The sequence below is a fragment of the Meleagris gallopavo genome, chromosome 1 (assembly GCF_000146605.3).
Source record: "Meleagris gallopavo isolate NT-WF06-2002-E0010 breed Aviagen turkey brand Nicholas breeding stock chromosome 1, Turkey_5.1, whole genome shotgun sequence".
In the NCBI taxonomy this organism is placed as follows: domain Eukaryota; kingdom Metazoa; phylum Chordata; class Aves; order Galliformes; family Phasianidae; genus Meleagris; species Meleagris gallopavo.
In genome coordinates this window covers 48355290-48380714 of record NC_015011.2, presented here as the reverse complement: position 1 = coordinate 48380714, position 25425 = coordinate 48355290, and the positions used below count along the sequence as shown (strand labels likewise).

Sequence of the window (25425 nt, the reverse complement as noted above, 5' to 3'; positions counted from 1 at the left end):
GCCTGCCCGTCTCCTGTCAGCCGGGGGCAGAGGCACGCGTGGCACGGAGAAGGAAACGTGGCAGAACCCCGGGGCTGCGGGTTTCGGGTGCGTGAGGCGCCGGGGGAGCCGGCGGGCAGCGGGCGCTCGTCGTGTCTGCGGTGCTGCCTTCGTCCTGCGGGCTGGGAGCCCCTCGGCAGGAGGCGGCTGTGGGCTCTGGAGCGCCTGTTACAGAGCTGGTGAGGTAGGGAGAAGGAAAAGTTTCTTCGCGTCCACCTCTCTGCCTCCCTGATTCTTTGAGGGATCTTTGCGTGCACGCAGGTGCCTTCCTGCTGATCGTGTAGGTTTCAGTCACGGGCTGAAACGATCTTGCTGTGATGCTTTGGGGCAAGCGGTGGTAATAACGTGGTAAAAGTGCCGTGACGATCCTTCAGCCCTGACGTATGAGAGGAAGAAACAAAGTGTTGCAGGAATTAAGAGCATCTGCTGTTCACTAGTGGGAAACCGGGTCTTAAAATCCCCCAAAAAGGGACTGGCAGCAGTGAGGCGCTGCTGTGCTTTTGCATTGCTCAATGGATAATCTGAATTCTAGAATGGTTTTTCAGCTGCTCCAGTGGGAGGGGGTGTGCTGGAAAGAAGAGCTATTGGAACGAAGATGGGCTTCATTACGCCCGTGCACAGCACCTCTGGAGTTATCCCTCTGCTGAAGTGCAGGGTGCATTCATTCCTGGAGATGCATGAAGTAAAAAGGGGAGCAGGGCATGCGAAGAGGCATGGCGTGTAATTATAGATGTCAGTGCGTGGTCTGGTCACATCCTGTTAATATAAACTTATGTTAATTCTGTGTTTCAAAGAATAAATTGCCAGGTGCTGCCTTTTTCTGTTCCTGTTTAGGATGCTTTGACAGTGTGTCTTGGTAAGCTCAGGGAGATGTTCAACAGAGGAGAGATGTGAGCAGCAGCAGAGAGGAGGGGCCACACCGGTGAGGGGATGAAGCATTCACGGCCAGGCTTTGGCCTTGATGAGGCTTTGAGCAACCTGCTCTAGAGGGAGGTGTCCCTGCCTGTAGCCAAGGGGGTTGGAACTGGATGATCTTAAAGGTGGTCCCTTCCAACCAAAACCATTCTGTGATTCTATGACAATGAGCATCCGCTGGTGAGCTGAGGGGAGCGCTGCACTGCTGCTCGGGACTGAAGCAATTCCCCAGCATTGGGGTCTCTGCTATGTCGTTTTAGATTTGGCTTCATTCTGTGCTATTAACCCAGCATTTCAGCTTTGTACCCTCAGTAGCACACAGACTTGTTTAAACTTCTTTCCTTGCCACCTTTCATCAGACAGTCAAAACTGGAGTCACGCAGAGCTCACTCAAGGTGAATATTTGGGAAGGCTGGGGAGGGGTGTTCCTGTCTCATCTTGCTTGTCAACTGTGCTGCTGTGGGCTGCAGGTAGTAAAAAATCCATTTATTTTAAGAAATAGGAGAAAAGAAAGCTGGCACATTGTCATTAGTATGATGAGAGCAGTTGTCACTGCCCAGTCAGTGCAGTGTTTGCTGGCTAGGTAATACCTGATGATTCAGAAATGAGAGAAAATGTCCATAACCCTAGCAGCCCTTTTGTTCTGGAGAAGAATTCTTCCTGATCCCCAGCAACGGGAATATGGTTTTTCTGTCTTGTTTTGTTACATACACTAATGATCATCGTGTTGTTTGCTTTTGTTTTTAATTTGACTTGTCTGCTCGAATAAGTTTTTGCAGGAACAAAATCCAGATTTGTGTAAGGAGCTTTGTGAACAGTCCTGGAAGGTGCTGTGGGTGTTATTTGGCTGTTTCAGAAAGTTGAGTTGTGTGAAGGCAGAGCCCCAGAGAAGGTGATCTGATGTGTTGTGAGAGATACTGTCCTTTAAATGCCATTTTTTGGAGCCAAATGAAGTGAGAGCTGCTTAGAGTCCTGCTAAATGAGACTGAGGCTCTTTTGCTAACATGAATTGTGCATGAACAGCATAGCTATAGGGGAGCGACCCAAACTGAGCCTTCCTTGTGTCTCACAAAGGATTGATAACTAAAGCTCTGCAGATCCATCTGTACCATGGAAGAGCCATTCTTCAGGCTGCTCCTTTGTCACTGGCAGCAGAAGGATGAGAGCAGCTCGAAAGTCAAGCTTCTTTGTGGGGTGAGCTTTCAGGGCCGGCTCTGGATCAGGGTCAAAGTGTCACTTAGAAAACATAATAATAACATCTGTAAGTAACTGTTAGTAATGTCTTTCTACCTTTCTTTGGTTTGTAACAAGGAGAGTTTTGCTGTACAGTAAGAGAGGTGAGAGCAGACACCTTGCTGGTTTGTATCCCAGCCTTTTCTTCCTCATCCAACGTAGATTTGAAAAAACAAATCCCACTGCTTCTTTTCTCAGTGCCTAGTCTGACCCTCTCCTGTGGAGTGGGAGCAGCACTCTATATTCACATCACGTATCCCATCATCGTTTAGGAATATTGGAAAAGGGAGATCTCCTCCTCTCATGATCCCAAGGATCTGGCACATAAGGTGCTCTGCTGCTGTTTGTGTTAGCAGGCACCCAGCTTTTGCTGTGTAAGGCCAGACAGCTTTCTCTTTCCAGGATTAAAAGCATGGTGCTTGTATTAGTGACAAGGAATCAGCAGAGCCCTAAATGAGTTCTGTTTTGCTCTGATGTTATTTTTTTCCGAGCCACACGGGGGAAGCCTTTGTTATCTCCAGATTTGAGAAATAAGTGCTGCAGGCAGACCCTAAAGCCTTTTCAAGCTGCGCCCTGCATAAAGGATGCGCTGTCTGCTTTGGAGCCAGCTAGCAAAATAAAAAGCAGTTCTGTTCTGCGAGGAAAACGTCTGTCCATAGGCAGGAAGTCTGCATTCTGCATAAGTGGGTGTTGTGTGGGAGTTTCTGTAGAGACAAGCTTGACATGTCAAACTGTGAGCAGGAAGTCAGGCTGGGTTCTGCCTGCCCAGTGCAGAACCAGTAGGAAACAGCATTTTGCTTTTTCACATCCTTCTTTTCAAAATGGTTACACAGCTGGAAGTGCTGTGTCCCTCTGTGTCAGCTAGCCAGGCTTTGTCCCTTTGGCTCCAGATGAGTGCTGCTGTCCTTGCAGCAGGCAGACTGCTGGGCACCCCTCAGTACAGAGAGCAAAGCAGAGGTGTGGGAGTGCCTCTTACAGCATTTCTGTGCCTGCTTGCTTTTCCAGCCTGGCCAGGAGTCTGCAGGATGCTTTTTGGCTGGAGACACGACACAGAGTTCCTTCCAGTTCATCTTTTGCTGGGACTGGGACCACTGAACCCCGAGGGACACTGCTGCAGTCCATGACAGCACCGTCAGCAGCTTGCATCATTCCTGGGCTCTGAGAGGGCATCAGCCCTTGCCACTGCTTGCCAGGCTCCTTCCACCCTTTCTAGGCTGTCATGTCCTCTGATGGAGGATTCTTACAGGGAAGTGGGATGAGGGCAGATGAAGTTTCTCAACTTTTCATTCCCAGTCACCAGCTGAGGTTGGAAGTGAGCAGGAAGGCTTCCCCGGCACACCTCCCTCCTGCACCCAAAGCAGCGTGAGGCCAATTGTTTGTAAACATCTCAGATCTACAAACCTATTTCAAGGTATTTCCTGCGGTCATCTAGGTTTACTGATATCACATTGAATGCTTAACCAGGAGCCCGTGCAGTGCTGCGTGGAATTCTGCACACTTCCAATGGCAGGGGTTCAGGGTACCAGGGCCAGAAGCTACTGTGTCTTATCCCCATGCTCAGAGGTATGGCTGTGCTGTGCTCATTCACCTGCTTATCTGTGATGCTGGAGTTTTCTTCAGACTGTATGCGTGCAGAGCAAATATTGACTCAGGGAACTAATGGCATTTGTGGCTCCAGTACACGCCTTCACCTGGCTGAAGGGGAAACTGCTGGGGGAAGGGAAGGCAGAGGGGAATTACCGGGTTCCTGCTGAGGGTTCTCCTTGTGCCATGCATTAGGTGAGTCATGGTTTGAGCTCTGAAAACAAAGCTTCCCAAGTGTGAGGGCACAGAAATGAGCTGCCTGATTCAGTGCAAGCTTTTTGTCTTTATTTCTAAGAGAAGGGTGTTCTATATGTTTAATTGGTTGCAATCTACTTGGGGTTTTAAAAGCTGAATTGGAAGCGGCTTTCCAGAATTACACCGAAGTGTATGGCCTCCTGGTGAGTACTGTGGCGATTGCTCTTACTTCTCCTACAACTCTTTAAATAAAAGAAGACCACAGCAGTGAGCAGTGGAAGTCAACTGACAGTCTGTGTTCAAATTAAGCGTGGTGGTTAAAATTGGCAGGGGAGCAACACGCCTGGGAAGGAGTTTTTGGGCCAAAATAAAGATCCTACTGTAAAGCTCCAGATAGCATTGCTCCACTAGGAACAGTTTCTTCTCAATAAGAGAGGTGCTGCAGTGGCACAGGCTGCCCAGGGAAGTGGTGAAGTCACTGTTCCCTGGAGGTGTTTGCAAGCCATGTGGATGTGGCACATGCTTAGTGGGCATGGTGGGGATGAGCTGGCGGTTGGACTGGGTGATCTTAGAGGTTTTTCCAGCTTTAATGGTTCTGTGATTCATGGCCTAGCACATCCAGGCACTACCACGACAGGGTTAAGTGGAGATCACATGGCAAAAGAAGCCAAGCGAGTAAAACATAGGCAGCAGGAGATTGTTATCTGTTTGCAGGAAGGCAGGTATTTGAAATCTTTTGAATTGCAGCTGTGTGGAAGGGCAAGTTTGTCCAGAGGAGGCTTGGTACTGTCAAGTGGAGGTAAATTTGCAGGTCTCCTTTGCAAACATCCATTTCTAAAGGACACTTGCAGGGAAAAGGAAATAAACAGATCTATTTCTTTGCGGTGTGTTTGTGACTCTGACAGGGGTTTTGCAACTGGAGCACTTCAAACAGCTGCAGCTTCCACTGCAGCACCTTTTCCAGGTACACACGTTGTCCTTCTGGCTGTCCCCCAGTGAACTGGGAGCTGTGCTGTGGTTTGTTTTCATGCATGTGTTTTCACTGGCTTCATGGGATCTCCTTTGGTTGCTTGCTGTCTGCTGGCTAGAAGAGCTGAGAGCTGCTGTAGGGTCACATCCCTCTGTCCTGGCCACCAGTGTCAGCACCAGGTCCCAGCTGGGTGCTTTTGGGAAGATTTCCACAGGGCCCAGGGGCAGGAAAAGCCTGCTCTCATATCCGGGGCCGGCAGGAGAGCGATGACGTGGGCAGGGGGAGGTGTCCCTTCTGCTGCACCTGTCGTGGGATGAGGAGGGACCTCAGCACTCCTCCCCTGGTTCCTGGGCCCCGTGCTTCGTTCAGTGGCTACGGCTGTTCTCTTGTCTACGTGCCTAACGCTGGTGTGGCTCCTCCATGACAGGTTGGTTCAGCACTGACTGTACACGCGTGAAGGTTAATGGTGACCTGGGGGCTTGAGGCACTGAGTGTGCCAGAGTGGTGGCAGGGCAGTGGGAAGCCAGAAAAAAGCCTCCAAATGCATTGGCAGGAGTGCCATCAGCAGTTATCTGCTTGCTGCACACACCCTGAATGCTGCTCTTTTCCTATCCTTGGGACGGCTTTACCTACCGAGGGAAAACCCAGCATTAAGCAAGCTGGAGCAATAGGCAGCAGTTGGTTGCAGGACAGAACACACAGGTAAGCAGCTGGCCATGCGTGGTCACGGTAGCTTCTCAGAAACAAAAGCTGGACTTGTGGTTGCTTTGATTTGTTGTTTCTTTTGTTTGTTTGATTCTTTTTTGCTCTAAGAGTTGGTGTTGGAAGATCGGCATCTGTGCAGCCATACCAGCTTTTCTCATGCAGAGAGCTGCTTAAATCTGGGGGGAAGAAGCCTTATTTGTGTTCTTAGATGCAGGTGCCTTTATAGCTGCTTGTCTTGGAGCGCCATAGCAAGTCACTTCATAGAATGGCCTGGGTTGAAAATGACCACAACAGTCACCTAGTTTCAACCCCCTTGCTATGTGCAGGTTGCCAACCAGGCACACCAGACTGCCCAGAGCCACATCCAGCCTGGCCTTGAATGCCTCCAGGGATGCCTACACCTGTCTCAGTTTAAAACCATTCCCCATTGTCCTATCACTATCCGCCCTCATAAACAGCCGTTCCCCCTCCTGTTTGCACTTGTAGGCTGCAAGTGCTTGCTGGAGATATATAACCTTGTACTGCTGAGCACTGTAAACAACTCAGACAAGGCCTGCTGGGTGAATTCCTTCTTGCAGTGGTTTGCAGCCAGAAGTGGCTTTATTGAAAAAGGAAGCTGGAAAATCCATTCAAAGCATGCAAGCATTAGCTTCTCCTAGGTTCTTTTTCAAGTTAAGTGTGCTCCTGTGTTTTGCTTTGATGCTCCCAAGATCCTTTTCGGGCTTCTTGCATCTCAAACTTACTTCAACACCCTAGTCCCTTCACTGTAGGCAGTAAGGCAGTACATTTAGAGCATGGTGATGTGCCATCTGCTTTTTTAGTGTTCATAATTGAATAGGATTCAGAATCTGTGATGGAAAAGATGATGTAATTTGACTTGATTTCTGGCATTCTTTGAGTCAGCAATGCTGCTGCATCACAGAGAATTTGGTAGGTGATACCATGCTCTTTGTAGCTGATAGGTATGAAATCAAGAGGGAATTCCAGTCTCTGGAGTTTGCTGTATGGAGTTTGTGCCTAGGGAGTGTGTCTGTCCCTCACTGTGCTTTCAGATGCTAATTGATGTTCTTTTTCTGTTTGTAACAGGGCAGTGACCTCTCACTCCTGAGAACAGCATTCCTGGACCTGCTGACAGCTTCTGCCATTCAGCCTTACCTAGAACAATGTCAGGTGAGCAGGCAAAACTGGATGTAATGCCTTCTTTGATGGCTTTCTCTTTCTTTGTCTGCAGCATGGTAAAAGAAAGTTACTGATTCCAACAGCCATTCTCTGTGTTAACATACAGCTCTGCCTGAAATGGAGGGAGGGAGAGTGTCCAGCTCTTTATGATCTAGCAGCCTTTTTGCTCAGAGGAGTGCAATTCCTTCTTCTACCCTGTGCTGTGCTTCAGCCATTGAGTTGCAGAGAAAGGAGGAGAATGAAATGAAGTCTGCCTCCCCATTTCTCATAAGACCTGTTCAGTTCTGTTCTCCCAGGACTTGCCCCAAAGTAGGTGGCTTGCTTGTGACCTGAGAGATTTATTCTATAAAGTGGTAGTTCTAGGACTGAAGAATTGCTGGAGTTTGGCTGTGGGCTACTGAGTTACAAGCTTGTCTAATACTAGGTCTCCTCCAGCACATCCCTCTTGCAGTGGAACTGTCCCACCCCATGTCTTTGCACCGTCCTTCCTGAGCTAGCTGCTTATTTCAGGGAAAACCCTAAGGGAGACTACTTCAAAGCCAAGTAAACCTTTGTGGTGATGTGTACAATGAAAGACTTGGGATGTGCTTGTCTGCTTCAATTGCAGAACTCGATGTCTGTCTCATTGCAAGGGGGCAGTGCCTCTCAGAGGGTGCTTGCCTTGCACATAGAACACCAAGGTGATAGGCATACGTATGTTGCTGCAGCTGTCTGTGCATGGTCTTGGCAGCCTTAGAGGGAGGGCAGCAACATCCCAGCCCTTCAGCAGCAAAGGGAGCAGCTGAACATATTACTGAGGGCTCTGATGTCCTGTTTTGTTGCCTGGGTGATACAGTTTCAGGGCAATCTGGAGTGCTGCTGAGTTAATGTCAGTGCCTCTATAGGAGGCATTTACTTCATAAATCTGTTTAATGGTTGCCTTCACTTGGCACAGCTTTTCCAAGAGGAACGATCGCATGATGCCACAGAATGATTTCTGTTCCCCAGAAGTCCCTTTGTTAGAATTCAGTTTGGCCATTCTGCTTCTTTTGCTTGGTAACCTTCTAAAATTACTTACCTCCTTGGTGATGTGGAAACTGTCACAGTGTTTAGAAGTAATGACTAGACACCAACATCTGGAGTAGAGACTTCTGCATAAATCCTTACCTTGCTGGAGCAGTGTGTACTGAGTGTCCAGGGTTCTCACTGCTGTATGTTGCTCTCTTTATGTTTAGGCCATCACACTCCCTCTGCTGGGGGTCCCTTCTCAGCACTCACACCCAGCATTTGGCCGCAGGAGATCCTGGCGAAATACACACAGGTACAGTGTTGGGCAGGAGGGGATGTTCTCTGGCTCTGCACAGAAATAAAGAGACCCTGGTGATTTCAGGTGGTCTCTGAATGCAGTAAGGAAGAGGCGGGGGTGCACTCTTCCTCCAGTGGTTCGCTTGGGGGCACTTGTTTGCTATTTAAACTTCATTTGTTTTGTGGCTGCGTCCTGGCTCTTGCAAGAGGATCTTGCAGAGCATACAGAAATTTCTGTGAATTATTGCTCTGCTATTTTGTAACAATTGCTTCCCTGTAAAAAAAATGTTGACACTCCAAGGGAGTCTCTGTCACCATCAAGCTACCCCGGACGGCTTGCACATGGCAGGAAATGCTAGCCCCAAGGCTTGCCTCCAGGTGGGCAGAACAGGAAGGAAGGAAGCAGATATGGAATTTTGTAACCTAACCCGCAATGTTTGCTGAAGGCAACTGAGCCCAGAGAAGGAGGCTGAAGCTTATTTTGGAGCTACACTACAAGTGTGCTTCTTTGGGGCTGCCTGGGTACAATGCTTGCAAGACCCCACAGGAGGGGCAGGTGGGCCAGCAGGAATCAGAGGCATCTGTAGGTATTCACTCCTTACAAAAGCCTTACATGATCGTAACCACCAGTGCTAACTATGAATACAGATAGAAGAAGCTGAGATTTGAACTGAATTTCCTTTGGCCTCTAATTTGGGCTTGTCTCACAGATCCAAATCCCAGTTCTTCCTGCTGTCTTTCAGAGTTAACCTGAAAGCAACAGGCAGGAAGTGGGGCACTGCAGGGAACTGAATTTGCAGTGTGTGCACATTAGGTTACAGAGGAGTACTGTGTCTTAGAGTTGCAGCCAGTAGGGCCCAGTGTGGATGATGTGTGGATTCCTCAGTCCATGAGGAGGACTGTCTGCCCTTTCAGATGGGGAAGTCTTTGTTGTGATACAGTGCTTCAACTCAAATAGTTGTATCAAGAGATTGCTGGGAAAATCTGTGCAGGTGGGAAAGCACAGCTTCACATCTCCCATAAAGAAGTCAAAATGGGGGCAGCATCAACACCTCCCCAGCTGGGAATTGTGGAGGAAGGCATCAAAAATAAAGGCGAAGGACTGCAGTTGCTCAGAGGGCACAGTGCAGGCAGTGTAGGATTGGGTGGTATCCACTTGTCTCTGTTCAGTTGCTCAGTGCTGGAGTGATGAGAATGTCTCTTCTTCCTTATGTCTCCCAGAAAGAAGAATCCATCGAGCAGCCAGAGTTCCGCTATGATGAATTTGGTTTTCGAATTGATAAGGAAGGTAAAACCAGTCCCATCTCTCTCCCTTTCAGTTTGTGCTGCATGGGGCCCTGGGCAGAATGATTTTGCAACCACTATGTGCTAGGTTTCATCTATTCAGATGTCAACTTCTTTCCATATTCTGCCATTGTTACTAAGGGCCATGCATCAGTTGAGCTGGCCTTGTGGAATAAATACGCAGCAGAGTCCTTTCCATCCCCTTATGTCTGTGGCGTAGGTGAGGGAGAGATGGAAGTGAAGAGGAAGCTGCCATTTCCATTAGTGGTGTGTTGGGAGAGGCAGCTCTGCTGGCTCACAGCAGGCTTTCTGCTGTGGTCAGGAGCACTGAGCACCAATGGCAGGCACAGTGCCACGTGCTGCCTATGGAAAGCTCTCAGGCGAGTGGCAGCAGCGTGTGTTCTACACATCCCAGCATCTTGGCAAAGTGTAGAGCAATCTGAAGGGGCAGAACTCACATCCTAGTTTTTCTGCAAGATCCAGAGGCAGGAGGCCAAACAGAAGAGAGCTATGGCAGTTGGGCATTGAGCGGCACAGCTTGCTGCCTTTGTAAAGATGAAGAGAAAGGACAGTTGGATGGTGGGAATTGCTTTATGTGCTCTGAGAAGAGATTCCTGGGTCTCAGGCCATACAATGGGGGGGCAGAACTTTTTTGCCTGTGGTGCCCTCAGGCTCTAAGAGGACTTTCTTGAAGCAGTAACCTAGAGATGAGGACAGGACAAAGAGACCGATTTCATTCAGCCAAACCATTTGATAGACTTGTGCATTATCAAGTCAGCAGAAAGGTTTGGATGGTGGTGTTGTTGAAAATCTGCTATGTGATGAAGAATGGAGTGCCTTATGTCAAACCTATACTGTGCTAATGTATCTATTTTAGAAAGCTAGCCTCAGGTTAAAGTACTTTCTCATTGTGAATTTGGCAGTGTTCTTATTAAAGATATTTTTTTAATGAATAGGTAGCCCCAGAGTTAACATTTTGTGCCTCATTACTTGCATGAACATACAGCTTTCTGCTTGTCGCCTCTGAGGCGCCCACTATGCTTTTGTCAGCTTGATTTACAGATCCTCACAAAACCAGCAGGATAGCTGCTGCCGGGGTCTTGTTGAATTCCAGCCACACTCTGCTGTAAATCATGTGTAAGCAGAGCCTGGCCCTGCTGACAGCTTCTCAGTTCTTAAGGCTCCAGTGCCTTTTGCTTACGATCACAACATTTGCTGCATGGAGAAGACAGTTAGAAACCAAGCTTTGCCTTCCCACGCTCTGGCTAGAAGACCTGAAAGTTTTTACGTGCTTTTATCAGATGGCTGTCCTACTCCCCACCCCACCCTATGTTTGTTCACTCTCTCACTTGTCTCCATTTCATTCCCTTCCCTGTGCTGAGGCAGATGGTGCTGAGCCAAACTCCAGCAAACTTCTGGGGCTCCCGCTGACAGAGGAGCCACAGCAGAGGCTCAAGTGGCAGGCTCATCTGGAATTCACACACAACCACGACGTGGGTGACCTCACCTGGGACAAAATTGAGGTCACCCTCCCACATTCAGACAAACTGCGCTCCCTGGTGCTGGCTGGCATCCCGCACAGCATGAGGCCGCAGGTGAGAGACGGTGGGCTGACTTTCCTGCCTGTGGGAAGAGACAGTGAATTGAGGCCACCCTGTCGTGGTTGAGAAGGTGCCAGGCCGTGGCTTTCTGGGGCTGGCTTAGTGACTCCTATTGCTGTTCACTCTGTCCCCACAGCTGTGGATGCGTCTGTCTGGGGCCTTGCAGAAGAAGAGAAATTCAGAGATGTCATATCGTGATATTGTGAAAAACAGCTCAAATGATGAAACCATTGCTGCCAAACAGGTGAGAGACGCTGCCTAGTGCTGACTGGGTATAAGGGAGTGGGGAGAACAGCAAGATTTGCTGCATGAAGAGGAAGGGGTGTCTGCCTGATGCCTGCATCAGGGACAGCTGAAAGGATGTGTAATTGAATCCCACTAAAGGTTAATCTTACTGGGCATTTATCTGCTTTGTTTTGTTGGAGTAGAAGCTGTGCAGATCCCCCACTTCCTTGGGAAGAGGTTTAACCTCTGCTACCTGTAGGCTAGAATACCACATGGCAGTTTCATCTGGGCAAGTTCCTGATACTGAATGAGGCAGAGGGTGAAAGACTAGTAGATGTACTTCCACTGAGATAGCAATGGAAGGAAGGACAACTCTGCCCAGGGGGAGCTGTGGGCTGTTCACCTCCAAGTCCCCCACTACAGGTGTGGCCACATTGTTGGTTTCTCACCAACAATGAATAAGCACGGTGGGAATCCTTGCTTGAAATCCAAGCAGATGAAATCCCAGCATGCTTACTGTAAGTGGAGAAGCTAGAGGCTGAGTGGAGGCAAATATTTCTAGGCAGTCGCCAAGTTGTCATTTGTCTGGTTTTTTACATGTTAGTGAAAGATATTAAATTAACCCCAGCTGCTTGAACAGTGCCATGTTCTTTGATGCCTAAGGACTTGGGTGTAGGGAAGCAGAGCTCACTGAGACAAGAAGCCACGAGTAAGTGCAGAGAGCAGAAGGCAATTGTTCAGATGCTGCTAGCTGACCCTTGCTTCTGGCTGTCTGACAGATTGAGAAAGACCTGCTCCGCACTATGCCCAGCAATGCCTGCTTCTCCAACATGAACAGTATTGGAGTGCCACGGCTACGCAGGATATTACGGGGACTTGCCTGGCTCTACCCGGAGATTGGATATTGCCAAGGCACTGGCATGGTAACCTGTTTTAATAGTGCTTTTGTGATAGGGATTGTTCTGTAGCTACTTTGGGGTAAGCGATTTGAGGTAATGCTGCCAGATGCTATGATCTCCAGACTAGCTGAAGGAAAATCCTTTTCACACAGAACATATTGCTTGAGGAGGGTGGAACAGAGTAACACTACATGTCCAAAGGTGTGCAATAATTTGGTCCCTCTATGGGGGAGGAACTGGTGTTACACTGCACAGAAATCTCTTCCCTGGGAGAGATTGCAGGAGAGCTGCTGCAGAGGAAGGAAGACATTGGTCTTGTAGACACTGGACCATGTGAGGAGGTGGGGAAGGAGTGCCGCTGTTAGGACAGGCTTGGCATATAATCTTCCTTCAAAATCCCAGGTGGCTGCCTCTCTGCTGCTCTTCTTGGAGGAGGAAGATGCCTTCTGGATGATGTGTGCTATCATTGAGGAACTGGTTCCCGCCTCCTACTTCAGTACCACCCTGATGGGGGTGCAGACAGACCAGCGTGTCCTGCGACAGCTCATTGTACAGTACCTGCCCCGTCTGGACAAGCTGCTCCAGGAGCATGACATCGGTAAAAGTGTGCCCATGGCTCCTCTGGGTGGTGTGCAGGCAGAGATAACTGCCCTTGTTTCACAAAGGGAGAGCAGCAGAGCTAGGAGCAAACCTTCTGGCTCTGGAGGCCAGGGCAGTGCATGGTCATCTGTAAGCTGGGAGGGCAGCACTTAGGAGAGTCTGTCTCCGCTGGTTAGCTGACATCCCATTGTGATTCCTTTGTATGTCTCTATTCACAGAGCTGTCCCTGATCACCTTGCACTGGTTCCTCACCTCCTTCGCTAGTGTTGTCCACATCAAGCTGCTGCTGCGCATTTGGGACCTCTTCTTCTATGAGGGCTCTCTGGTGCTGTTCCAGCTCACTTTGGGCATGCTCAGTATGAAGGTAGCACTACCACCACTTCCTTCTTTATAGCACTTCAGTATTTGACTGCAAGACTGAGATGCAACAAGGCTTTGTATCAGCTTGCTGTATGTGTCTGGGATTGTGCAAGGGAAGATGGCTCCTTGCTTTCCTCAGAAGTGGGAGCCATGAAAACTTCCAAGGTGCTTTGCAGATTCAGGGATTGCTGTTTTCCCTGCTTACCTCATTTGATCCCTCATAATTAAGCCCCATCAGCTGCTCCCTCTGCTCACTCTAGATTCCAGCCTGAGAATGCATTCTATTTAAATCAAAATGTCGCTTGGTTTTGCACCGTCTCTACGACTCAAAAACACACCATGTGTTGGGAGCAGATCTCAGTGCAGTAGAGTAGTAAAAAATTGCTGTTCTATTCCCAGAGCTAGGCTGCATTTTTTTTCTACCAAAGTTTTTTATGTAATTTCATAGCTGTAGCTGCGTTGTTTCTGGCCTGGGCTGTACACTGAATGTAGAGTTGAATCTAGCAGCTTCAGGAGCATAACTGTCACGCTCACTGTTCTGTGTGGAAAAACAACTGCATCTTTGCAGGAGGATGAGCTTATCCAGTCTGAGAACTCTGCCTCAATCTTCAACACGCTCTCGGACATCCCAAGTCAGATAGAAGATGCAGATGTGCTGCTGCGGGAAGCCATGCGCGTGGCCGGCTCGCTGACAGATGTGGCAGTGGAGACCCAGCGTCGCAAACACTTGGCCTACCTCATTGCTGACCAGGGGCAGCTGCTCAACTCCAGCACCACTGTCAACAATTTATCCAAAGTGAGCGCTCTGAATTCTGCCTGCCTCCGCTGCTCTGTTTTTACCATTCCTTTGTATTTCAACCAACTGCTGTTTGAGGGCAAGAGGTCCTCCTGTCTGAGAGGATGTTGGCTCTGTCACCCAGAGAAAAGGTGTTGGCAAGAGAAGGGAAGGCCTGTGCTAACGAAATGCTGCTGGCTCTGTCGTGATTGATAAATCCACAGATGAAAGGAATGTTGATGTCAGTTGTGATTATCATTAATGAGAGTAATGATGGAAAGCGTTACATTTCATTAATGAGAGATAATGAAAGAAGCAGCACTCACTTTTGGCAGAATTTGCTTGGAACTAACGTAAGCGTACAGCAGAGTGGGACCTGGGATTAATCCATTAGTAAGGAACTGACGTGCTGAAATAATTCCGGAAAGTGGAGTGCAGTGGCCTTTGAGAAGCTGAATAAGAAACGCATCTGTGTTTAGTCATAGATCACAGTCTGCAGTTGCAGATGTAGTACCTCCTGTTCATCAAGCCTGCATAAAACATATCTTCTTGACGCTTATCACCAGGCACTCCTGCAATCCTAAAATGTAATAAGCACCCACTTAGAAATTTAAATACAGTTATGTGTGGAAGTGCTTCTGGCAACAGGTAAAATTAAAACTGAAATTATTCAATTGAATCATAGTTGATTATTGAACTTCATGTATGCTTTTGTCGTAATTGAGCTATAAATAACCCATTGCACATGGAGCAGAACAAGCAATAGAGCTGATTCATTGCATTGGAACTAGAACAGCTCTTATCTAAAATTGCAAAGTCACTTGCCTGCCCCTTGCAATGTTAGCTGTCACAGAATCATAGAATGGCCTGGGTTGAAAAGGACCGCAATGATCATCTAGTTTCAACCCCCTGCTATGTGCAGGGTCGCCAACCACCAGATCAGGCTGCCCAGAGCCACATCCAGCCTGGCCTTGAATGCCTCCAGGGATGGGGCATCCACAGCCTCCTTTGGCAACCTGTTCCAGTGCATCACCACCCTCTGATTGAAAAAACCCCTATCAGAACCCCTTGCTCAGACCCGACCAGTGTGGAGGATTATTTTATTTACTAAACTTACAAGAGTTTGTGCACTTTGTTCTCTCCTTTCTCTTCTCAGATCGTGCGGCGCAGGACTCAGCGCAGGAAATCTGGCATCACCTCTCTGCTTTTTGGTAAGGACAGTCCTGTGCTTTTCATGTGGTGTTGATGGATTGAGCAGCCATGAGGGGTGGGAGCAGTGCAGGACAGAGGAAAAGAAAAGAAGGGAGCCATAACTGAAGGATGAGCTGGAAGAAGTGTAGCTTTCTATTTGCTTGCTTTGGCCTGATCTTAGAAGGTGCATTTTGGATTAGTTAGTAGGTCCTTAAGTGGTGACTTACCATGGATGTGCTCCTTGCACTGGCCAGATATTTGAACATACTTTCTACTAGACTGTATGCAGTCCATGGGCAGTGTGCTGTACTCCCCTGAAGATCCCAGACCAGGCAGGGTGGTTTGATGTATCTCATCAAGATTCATAAGTCGGAATTTATAACTGCAAATATCACCGATGCTCCATGCACTGATGTTTCTATGCCTATTCTGAGAGCTTCATAATGTGGACATTTTTGATTCTTCTCATTGTTTATGAGCTAACCCAGCCAACGTCCAGAAAGCACACAGCCAGGATGGATTTAAAATAACGTAATTCTGTGGCTTCATAATAGCCCTTTCTGTTGAAAATCTCTCTGTCATCACCTTCCTTGCACTGGTTAGCTGTCTTGAAATTGCCACATCTCACCACAGAAATTGTTTTTCTGGTGAAAGAGAATGTACCAAATTTACAGGATTTAAAAAAATCTCCTGTTGTTGTAGTAGCCTGAAAAACTGTGTTCTGCTGGTCTTTTCAGAGAAGAGCTTTTCTGATGTTCTCTGAGCAGCTCATGTGCCATCAGAGGCTTGCTTAGATGCATGCACAGCATTACGTATAAACATGGTAGTGCAAGGCCAATGAAGCTGTTAAGAAGTGAAGAAATACAGGCAGGTTGCTTGTTCAACCTAGGTTCTAATAGCTCTTATGTGTAATGCTATCATGCAGGCAGTACAGACTATATCTGTAGGGAGCTTAGCTGCCAAGCACATCTTCCTTATGTCTCAGTTTCCCCTTGGCTTAAGTTTGAGCAAGTTTTGAGCAGCCCAGAGTCACATTCAGCCTGGCCTTGAATGCCTCCAGGAATGGGGCATCCACAACCTCCTCGGGCAACCTGTTCCAGTGCATCACCACCCTCTGAGTGAAAAACTTCCTCCTAATATCCAACCTGAACCTCCCCTGTCTCAGTTTAAAACCGTTCCCCCTTGTCCTATCACTCTCCACCCTCATAAACAGCCGTTTTCCCTCCCCTTTTCCTTTTGGATGGGCATTGCAACATGGTGATGCATGAGAGTTAACCTTCCTCTGCACAACTACACAGCTCATCAGGCTTTGCAGGCTTAAAATAGAGCCCTCTCACATGCAGCTGATTTCGTACTCGTTTCCTGCTTTTGAAACGTATGTGCAGGCATGTCAGGTGCAGCGAGGTGTATCTGCTGGTAACCCCAGCCACTTTCTTTTGTGTTATGTATATTTGAAAGGGGGAAAGGTATAAAACTTTCTTCCCATCTCTGCTGCTCGTGTTTGGGTGGGATTCATCTGGACGTGGAGGGAGGAGCACGGTATTTTGGCCAGAAAGGACTAAATGATGAAATAGCATTATTTGAAAATGAGGGCAGCCCACTGAGCTGGCGTGGATGTGGTTGAGCAGTTTCTTCTTTAGTCACCTTCTGTTTTAGGAACATTAATCTTCCGCCCTCTGTTTCCAGTCTATCTCTTTGAATCTGTAGCAAGGCTTCTTACACACTCTATGGCCACTTACAGGGAGGTTTTGGTTAATTTTCATTGCTTGGACTGGGACTTAGTGTGTCTTACCTTATTTCTAGTCTGGAAACAAAGTTCAGTTTTTTCTTATGCTCTCTGTATCTAAATCTGATTCTCATAATATACATAACTATAGAGAAGAATTTAAAATAATTTTAAAATTTAATCCTGTGCTTCCAGTTACGTTTTTAAAGTTTTGGTCTTTTTAATTAGTATCACTTGAGATTAAAAGGTAACAGTTTATCACTTCATAAAGCAGGAGCTACTCTTCATGCATACACAGCTATATTGCTCATTCTGTTCATCCTGCTTTCTGCAATGCTGTCATACACTACAAGCAGCGTAGTAGTTTGCTAGCCACTAGGTTACTAGAGATGTGTAAAAATGACATTTATATAAAAATTGGAGTTCATGGAAGAGCACGTTGTTTTAAATGCCCATTTTGTTAATCAAACTACCACTTTTTCAGTATATTATAGAAAGCAAAAGCAGATTGTGAAACTGCACTTTGAATTAAAAACAAAAGCTGGATCCTTTCCTTTAGAAAAAAAGGAGCAAGTGGTTCGTTATGCCCAAACTTCACGTACCCAATAAAGACTCTGGATGTGTTAACTGTCTAAAGAACCAATACCAGTAGGTATCTTTGTCTTGTATAAATAAGTAGATACTGGCTGTCACTGCTCCTGTGGGAATTAGTGAAAGCTGGGAGATGCTTTGGTAACTTTTGTCTTGTACTCTTTGTATACACCCAAAATCTTTGAAATTTGTCTGTTAGAGAGACTGAGGTCTCAGATGGAGGTTTGTCTCTTGTGGCTCTCACTTTTAGACTGACACAAGAGCTATCTTGGTTTTTCACTTCTTTCTCAAGTTTCAGTGAAGAAAATGCTCTCATCCTGTAGGCAAAAATTATAAGTAGTTGCAAGCTGTTTCAGTTTAAAGAAAATTTCAGTTCATGACAGTTTTTGGAGGTTTCTTACGTTTGAGTACAGCCATTCAGCTGCTTCTGTATACTGTGCAGGCACTGCACTGAAACAGTAGAGCAGCACCGTGGCATGATGAGTTGCCCAGAAAGATCAGAGTTGACATGTTTCAACTCCATATGTGCTTGGAAATAAAACTTGAAACAGTCTTGTTGCTACTTCTTTTGTGCACTACTGAACAGACTGGCAGTAAGCACCTGCCTTAATGTAGGCAATTCTAAGTCAGGTTTGTTTGATTTCTGTAGAACTAATGATTTCTAATATTAATAAAAAATATCTCATACTTGTTTTCCCTTCTGCATCTTCCCTCTGGCTGTGTGGGCTCCACCAGGAGATGAGGACCTGGAGGCACTGAAAGCCAAGAACATCAAGCAGACAGAGCTGGTGGCCGACCTTCGCGAGGCCATTCTCCAGGTGGCACGGCACTTCCAGTGCGTGGATCCCAAGAACTGCAGCATTGTGAGTGGGAGCTGCTGGGTGCTCCTGGAGCGGGTGGGCTTGAGGGAGAATGCATCAGGGTGAGGGTTGCTCAGCCCTTCTCTAGTGCAGGAAGGCTGTGCTGGGGAGTTGTCTTCCTGTGAGGAGAAGAGTTTGGGAACAAGGGCCAAAGGCTTTGGTAGATGAGCTGGGCGTAGATTCGTGGGCTTGTTTGAGTTGGAACGGACCTTTAAAGCTCATCTATTCCAACTCTCATCATCTGTTGTTTTTCATTCCTCTGCTCTGTGTCCGTGCGCTTGCCAGGATCTGACTCCAGACTACAGTATGGAGAGCCACCAGCGGGACCATGAGAACTACGTGGCCTGTTCCCGCAACCGACGGCGCCGTGCCAAGGCACTGCTGGACTTCGAGCGTCACGATGACGACGAGCTGGGCTTCCGCAAGAACGACATCATTACGGTATGCCAGCCTAGGGGAGAGGCACCGGGGCACAATCGTGCAGTCCAAACTTGTTTGGGATTCTACGCTGCCTCTTCTGTGGGCAAACAAGGGAGGAGATGAGCTCAGAGCCCAGTTAGGAGTCCGAAGGGAAGCAGCTGCCTGGGGATGAGGCAGTGTGTTCCTCTGAGTGTTGTCTTGTGTTGTCTTGTCTCAGTGCAACTGCAGAGTCCCTTTCTTGGCTGCCACACAGCTGAGCCAAAGCTAGATTTAATCCAATCTGTGCTCCAATTCAACACCACGCACCAGGTTGTGGTAAGACCAAAAGCATCCATTCTGTCTTTTAGTTGTGGGCATCCCATCTGGAACTTAGAAAAAGAGGCATGGAATTGTGTTTCCAGTAGCTTTTTGCTGCTGAAGGCCCAGAACCACGTGAGAAGGGAGCACTGACAAAAGAGCTGAAAAGAAAGCAGTTCATCTTCATGCACCCACAGTCAGGCAGCTGTAACCCTCCTGGCACTGCACATGCTCCTGTGGGGAGGGCTTTCTGTTTCCCACCTCCATTCCTCTCTGCTTCAAGTCCCTGACACTCTCTCCAACTGCCGTTTTCCACTCTCTGTTTTTTCAGATCATTTCCCAAAAGGATGAGCACTGTTGGGTTGGAGAGCTGAATGGACTGCGAGGTGAGAGAGCAGCACAGCTTATACTGGGAGGTACAGGGCGGGATGCAAAGCATGCATTCATCCACAGCAACTGTGCTGGCATATTTTAATAAAAAGCACTGCCATTCACTCAGAGGAGCTGCCAGGGACCAGGGGAATATTCCAGCAGGGTATGAAGGTGGTGGTTGCAGCTACATGGTTGCTTCTTGCGAACAGCAAGGTTAGCCTGCATCCTCCTGTCACAGTGTGGTTGGGTGCACATCATCTCTGCTGTTTGTGGGCAGTGTTCAGCAATGGGTTTCTTCTTGCAGTTGCCTTAATTCTGGTGATTTTCTGGCTGCTTGCTTCCTTTTTGGGATTGGACTTTATGAACTCTGATTTATTCCCAGCCTTCACTGGGCTCTCATCTCTCTTACACAGGGAATTCTCAGTGTCTGTGGTAGGCTTATGTCTTTGTTTTCGTAGGTTGGTTTCCTGCAAAATTTGTGGAGATCTTGGATGAGAGGAGCAAAGAGGTAATTAAAAAAAAATTATTAAAAAAGGTAATGTCATAATAGAAAAGAGTCACGTATTACCCTCTTTGAGTGTGTTTGCTCTCTCTGGCTACTGAGCAACTTGGTGATGTTATCAGCTTATTTTCCTAGGCCTGTTTGCTCAGTTTCCTGATGCTGGCCACACAGACAGCACAGGCTGCAGGGGGAGCTGAGTGCAGCGTGTGGGCTAGCAGGGCCCTCAGAGACCAGCTTTGGGAAAGCAGAGAAAGCAAAAGGCAAGCACACAGCAGCATCCTGTGGTCAGTGTTTCTGCCTGCTTCCCACTGCCTGTATTCTCTTCTTCCTCTGAGGCTATCCCTGCAAGTCCTGCTGGTGCTCTGTGGTCACTACAGGGTATGGTCCGAGTAGCTGCGCCCAAGGGAGCACTGTCTTGGTTCCTCTTGTGACCAGCAGCAGTGAGATGCCAGCTGTTTAGAGCAGATACCTCACTGTGGCCCCAAGGCTACTGATAGGAGATGAATATCACCAGCTGTTGGCCTATGCAGTTTGCAGAAGTGGAGAAAAATCTGTCCTCCTTCTCTTCCTCACCATTTGGAGAGTGAGGAATGGCTCAAAGGCTGACCTGAGACCCCAAGTGAAGCCCTTAGTTAGATGTCATCATTGACATCTCGCTTGCTTCCTTCACTCCCCTTCTCTGGGCTGGTTCCAAAAATGCATGTCAATATCTCTCTGTGCATAAACTGTGCTGCTGAACAGCTCTTCTCCCAGATGAAGAAATGTGAAGGATCCCATTTATTCTAATCTTGGCATACTGTTAGTCCTTTGGGATAGCAATGTGTCAGTGTGATACCTTTGAGTGATACACCAGCTGACCTGGAAATTCTCACGTACCCCTATTTATCCTGGCCTTTAGCAGCTGACAGAATCCCATGAGCCCTCCCTGCTTGTCCCAACCTCACCTTAGCTTGGACAGCATCACACCAAACTGCAGCAGTTCCTCCATGCTGAATGCTGCCAGGATGGTGCTGGTGTCACCAGTATTATGTCCAATGCCTAGGCACGAAGGTGCTGGTGCATAAGCACTGGCACCTTATGCAAGAGCCAGCAGGAGCATAAGAGGCTGAGAAAATGGTTGGGGTGCACCTGGGAGTGGAGGACTGGAGTTAGCTGTGAGCTGCCCCATTAGCAGTCTGCTGAGAGCTGATTCTCTGTGTTCATCAGTACTCCATTGCTGGAGATGACTCGGTCACAGAAGGGGTGACAGACTTGGTGCGAGGGACGCTTTGTCCTGCCTTGAAGTCCATATTTGAACACGGATTGAAGAAGCCATCGCTGCTGGGGGGTGCCTGCCATCCTTGGCTTTTCATTGAAGAGGTGAGATGTCTCAGTTCCTTTCATGGAACAGTGCTGTCAGAGGGATGGGGTGAAGGGGCAGCAGGGCAATATGTACTGACTGTCCCTATGCCCTTCTTTAGGCTGCAAGCAGGGAAGTGGAACGGGACTTTGACTCTGTGTATTCTCGCCTCGTGCTCTGCAAGACTTACAGGTAAGGCCACTTCTTTCACAGCAAGCAGCAGTGTCTGTGCCCTGCTCCTGTCTGCCTGCCAAACTGCTGCTCCTTACCACCATAGGAAAGGTCATGATCTGCCCCAGCCTTTGTGTGTGTGGTGTCAGCAGGCTGCCATGCCTTTGCTGACTTCGGGCTGACTTTTGCCCTCTTTCTTGTATTCCTGCATTGGCATCTGGGGTCATATTTTGCTCTCTCACAGCTGTGTGATCACCTATGGGCTCAGCACAAGCAAGGGGGCTCAGCACAAGCAAGGGAGCTGTCACTATTGGGATTTGGAGGTGCCTACATGTGCCCAGGGGTGGTTCTTGAGCTAGCTAGCTTTTTTTCTGTAATCTTTTCAGGCTGGATGAAGATGGCAAAGTCCTCACTCCAGAGGAGCTGCTTTATCGGGTGAGTGCTGCCCCAACCCAGGCAGAGCCCAACTGGTAACATAGGGATGTTTACCATGGGAGCTGCTGGAGGGTGATGCCCTTCTCCAGGGAGATGCTTGATTTCCTTGGTGACGTGAAGACACCAGGTGCTTGGGGAGAGGCAGAAAATGGAACTGTCAGGCAGCCTCAGCCCCTCTAATGTTAGCAGGTGCTGGGTGAAGGTGGGGAGCTCTTGGGAGGGCAGCACTTGGCTGTGCTGCTGAAATGGCTGCTCAGCCCAGCTTAAGGTGAAGCTGTGAGCAGGTGGTAACCACATCTTCCTGCCCTCCAGGCAGTTCAGGCTGTGAACATGACGCACGATGCTGCACATGCACAGATGGATGTGAAACTTCGTTCTCTCATCTGCGTTGGGCTCAAGTGAGTCACCCAGACCTGTCACCCTCACACTGTGGGTGGGTACTCGGTGCTCAGGAGGGAGCAGAACAGGCCTGTGGGCCTCCTGTTGCTTCCATCTACATTAGGCCATGCGGACTTCCCCTCTCACTTCAGCCACTGAGTGGTATCTGCTCCTTTCTTGCTTCTCATGGTGACCCACATAGATCTACCTGGGGCATCCCCCTCCTGCTGGGGCTGAAATTAGGCTGGCCCAAAGGGACAATGCTTCTTTCCCTGGCTTCAGCCCAGTAACAAACCTCTGCCTCATCACTGCAGTGAACAAGTGCTACATTTGTGGCTGGAAGTGCTGTGTTCAAGCCTGCAGACCGTGGAGAAGTGGTTTCATCCCTGGTCGTTCCTGCGCAGCCCTGGATGGGTCCAGATCAAGTGTGAGCTGAGGTAAGTCTGGCCCTATGGGTCTTGCACGGATTTCCTCCTGCCCTGTGTGGAGTGGCCCTCACTGCAGCTGGGTTTGAGCCCTCACCAGACAGCGGTAGCTTTGGCTGTCCAGACATCCCCCCTGCAGAGATCTCTTTTAGTGTGCTGAGGCAGCAGTGACCGTCTAGAGAGTTGAATGGGATGCACAGTGCCTGCTTGATTAAGGTCAGAACCTGGCTTCTGGGGAGCTGTCATGATGAGCATGCAGGACCTTGCTGTCAGCAGCCTCCTCTGGGCCAGCCAAAAGCAGGTCAGCCCTGCAGCTACTCCACTGAAGATACCACCTTGTCCATCTCTGCCCTCCACACCCTCTGCCAGTCACAATGGTTCCCAGCAGGAGCATCTGTAGTAGGGAGCAGGCCTGTGTGCAGCCCACACCTAAAGGTGCCCTGCTCCTGATGCTGCTGTGGGTAGGAGTTCCCTCCACCTCTGTGCTGCAGTGAGCCTGAGGCTGCTTGCTCACAGCACAGAGCAGTGAGACTGGTTCTTGGCTGAGTTGGGGCTTATTAGGAGCGGGAGCTGAGCTTTGTACCATTCTCCTTCCTGCCTTCATCTTCTGGAGGATCTTGGCCACTCTACAGCTGCAGGAGTTGAAGAATATTCTTGTCAGACACTATCCTGAGCCTGAGGACACTGACAAGTTTGGCAGCTGAACTCTGCATCTGTCTTCAGGGAGCCCTTCTGCAGTCCCTGCTTCTAGCTGGGTCCATCCCCATGCAGCACATGTCCATAGGGGTCAGGATACTCCTCTTCCTTCAGGGAGAGAACAGTGAGTGTAAAATCTCGAGGTGCTGCTGATAGCAGTCAGCTTTCTGGAGAGAAACCCACATGTGTCTGCAGTGTAGCAGAGCCCTGGGGCTGCCTGCACTTCCCTGCATTGTATTGTCAGGCTCTGTAGGGGTTGCACTTGAGTCACATTTCTAAGCTGCTTTTCCCAGCCTGGGCCTGGCAAGATGCAAAGCCCAAAGTGCAGGAGGAAACTGGCCACAAATGGCTGGGGCTGCTTTTTTGGTGCCAACAAAAAGGCTCTCCACCCCTATAAAACTGAGCGATTTTCCAGGGCAAGCTGAGAAGCAGTTGTGTAGCTGGGGCAGCAGCTCTGGGTGTGTACGTTACTACCACTCTCTTACATTTCAGAGTGCTGTGCAAATTTGCCTTCAGCCTGTCTCAGGACTGGGAGCTGCCAATAAAGAGGGAGGTGAGTAGGCAGCATTGCTCCTCTTCTGAGCAGGGGGCTTCGCTTAGCACCTCTCCTCACTGTCTGGTGCTCCAGCCCATCCTGGAACCAACTGTGGATGAAGCTGCTTTCTTTGGCAATGCCCAGGAGCAGGTGGCAGGGCACTGCCCACATAGCTGGGGAAGAGGGAAGTGGCAGCCCCTCCCTTCTTCCCTGCTCTCCAAACCGCAGGGCCTCTCCCTGCTTCAGCTGGGGTGGTGGGAAGTGCAGGCAGCTCTGCTGGATGCTGGGTGCCTTGTCTGGATGTGTCCCTGCTTGTCTGGATGCAGTGCACTGACCCATGTCTCTGTGCCTCCTTGCAGGAGAAGGAGAAGAAACCACTGAAGGAAGGCGTGCAGGACATGCTTGTGAAACACCACCTCTTCAGCTGGGACATAGATGGGTGACCTCCAACCCCCTGCCCTGGGAACCTTCTCAGTGGCCTGCACTCCTCTCCCCAAGTCCCATCATCTCACATCCCCTTTCTTCCCCACCCCACACTTGTATCTGTGACAAAATCCCCCTCAGGGGGCTGCGAGGCTACCCGGGACCGATGCAGCGTGGCCTTGTGGCGCTGCTGCCAGACGCGAGGGAGGTGACGGTCGAGGCTGATGTTGCACAGGGACACACGTGTGTTCTGACCAGAAAAATGAGTGCCCCCTCCCAGCCTTCCCCACTCTTACCGCTCCCATTTCCCTGGGGAGAGGGGCTGCAGGCCCAGCAGCTGTGTGCCGGTGTTTCCAGTGCTGCCGTAGCTGTGGGGCAGAGGCAGTCCTTGTGGGATGGCACTGCAGGTGGAATCGAGCTGGTGAGGGACTTAATGCTGTGTGGAGCAGGGATGGCACGCACCCCACCTTGTGCCATCCAAGGGCTCACCTCCAAGGGGTGGGGGAGGGCAGAACCTGAAGCACTTGGATGAGTTTGCCTGACGTGGAGCCAGAGCAGAGAAGGGGGAACTGGTATCAGCCTCATCCCACTTCTCTGGCACTGGTGTGTGGGTGTGTGGGATGTCAACAAGAGGTGCCTGAGAGCACCGGCCTGTTACTGCTCTAACAGCCCCGGGGACGGGCTTTGTCTCCTCTGGGAGCAGACGAAAACCAACACTCCCGTAAAAAGAGTGTTTCATGCTATCATTTTAGTCTCTACGTGATTTTTACTGTTAACCAAAAAGCTGTAAATTAACTCCGGGAACATGTGTATATTTTGGCACTGTCGTAGCTCAGGATGGGGTTCAGGTTGGAGCTGGCTCAGGGAGACCGACTGGTCCTCCTCGCCCTGCGGCGGGGCAGGGACGCCAGTCGGGAGTGGAGAATTGCTGCTTTGTGGTGGTGGCTCTGGATATGGAGTCTGTGACTTTCTAGTGAAAGCGCTTGTCAGTGAGCACAAACTACTCATGAGATGACACTAGATTCTTACTTTACTTTATTCTGTGGGTTTGTAAATAAACTGCATCTTGGGAGAGCACTGGACTTTGCCTTTTTTTTTCCATGGCACCAAGGCTAACTAAATTCCTTGTCGAGCAGAGTGCTCACAAAGCTGTGGATGCCCATCCCTGGAGGCACTCAAGGCTAGGTTGGATGGGGCTCTGAGTAGCTGAGCTGGT

General features: G+C 49.1%; 1 protein-coding gene across 2 annotated transcripts; it reads left to right on the top strand.

The window, feature by feature from the left end:
- Positions 1–35: 35 nt before the first annotated feature.
- On the top strand, positions 36–25283 carry SGSM3 (small G protein signaling modulator 3). Of its 2 annotated transcripts, none has more exons than XM_019614630.2 (22): positions 36–223; positions 6728–6811; positions 8035–8120; positions 9326–9392; positions 10775–10983; positions 11126–11233; positions 11994–12137; positions 12516–12711; positions 12932–13077; positions 13642–13869; positions 15005–15059; positions 18092–18219; positions 18502–18657; positions 19265–19319; positions 19764–19813; positions 21014–21166; positions 21268–21338; positions 21704–21752; positions 22065–22150; positions 22445–22567; positions 23744–23804; positions 24146–25283. In XM_019614630.2, exons 2-22 carry the CDS (start codon positions 6805–6807, stop codon positions 24227–24229), a joined length of 2262 nt encoding a protein of 753 aa, XP_019470175.1. In that variant the 5' UTR covers positions 36–223; positions 6728–6804; the 3' UTR covers positions 24230–25283. The 2 variants fall into 2 exon arrangements, with proteins under 2 accessions (XP_019470175.1, XP_003202353.1); XM_003202305.4 differs by lacking the exon at positions 36–223 and adding an exon at positions 5232–5363.
- Positions 25284–25425: the final 142 nt, after the last annotated feature.

Bases quoted from the DNA above. Each gene is read 5' to 3' on its own strand.
- SGSM3 (XM_019614630.2), top strand. The intron at 19,320-19,763 runs GTGAGAGAGCAG...TTGTTTTCGTAG, and splicing joins AGAGCTGAATGGACTGCGAG to GTTGGTTTCCTGCAAAATTT. The intron at 21,167-21,267 runs GTGAGATGTCTC...GCCCTTCTTTAG, and splicing joins CTTGGCTTTTCATTGAAGAG to GCTGCAAGCAGGGAAGTGGA.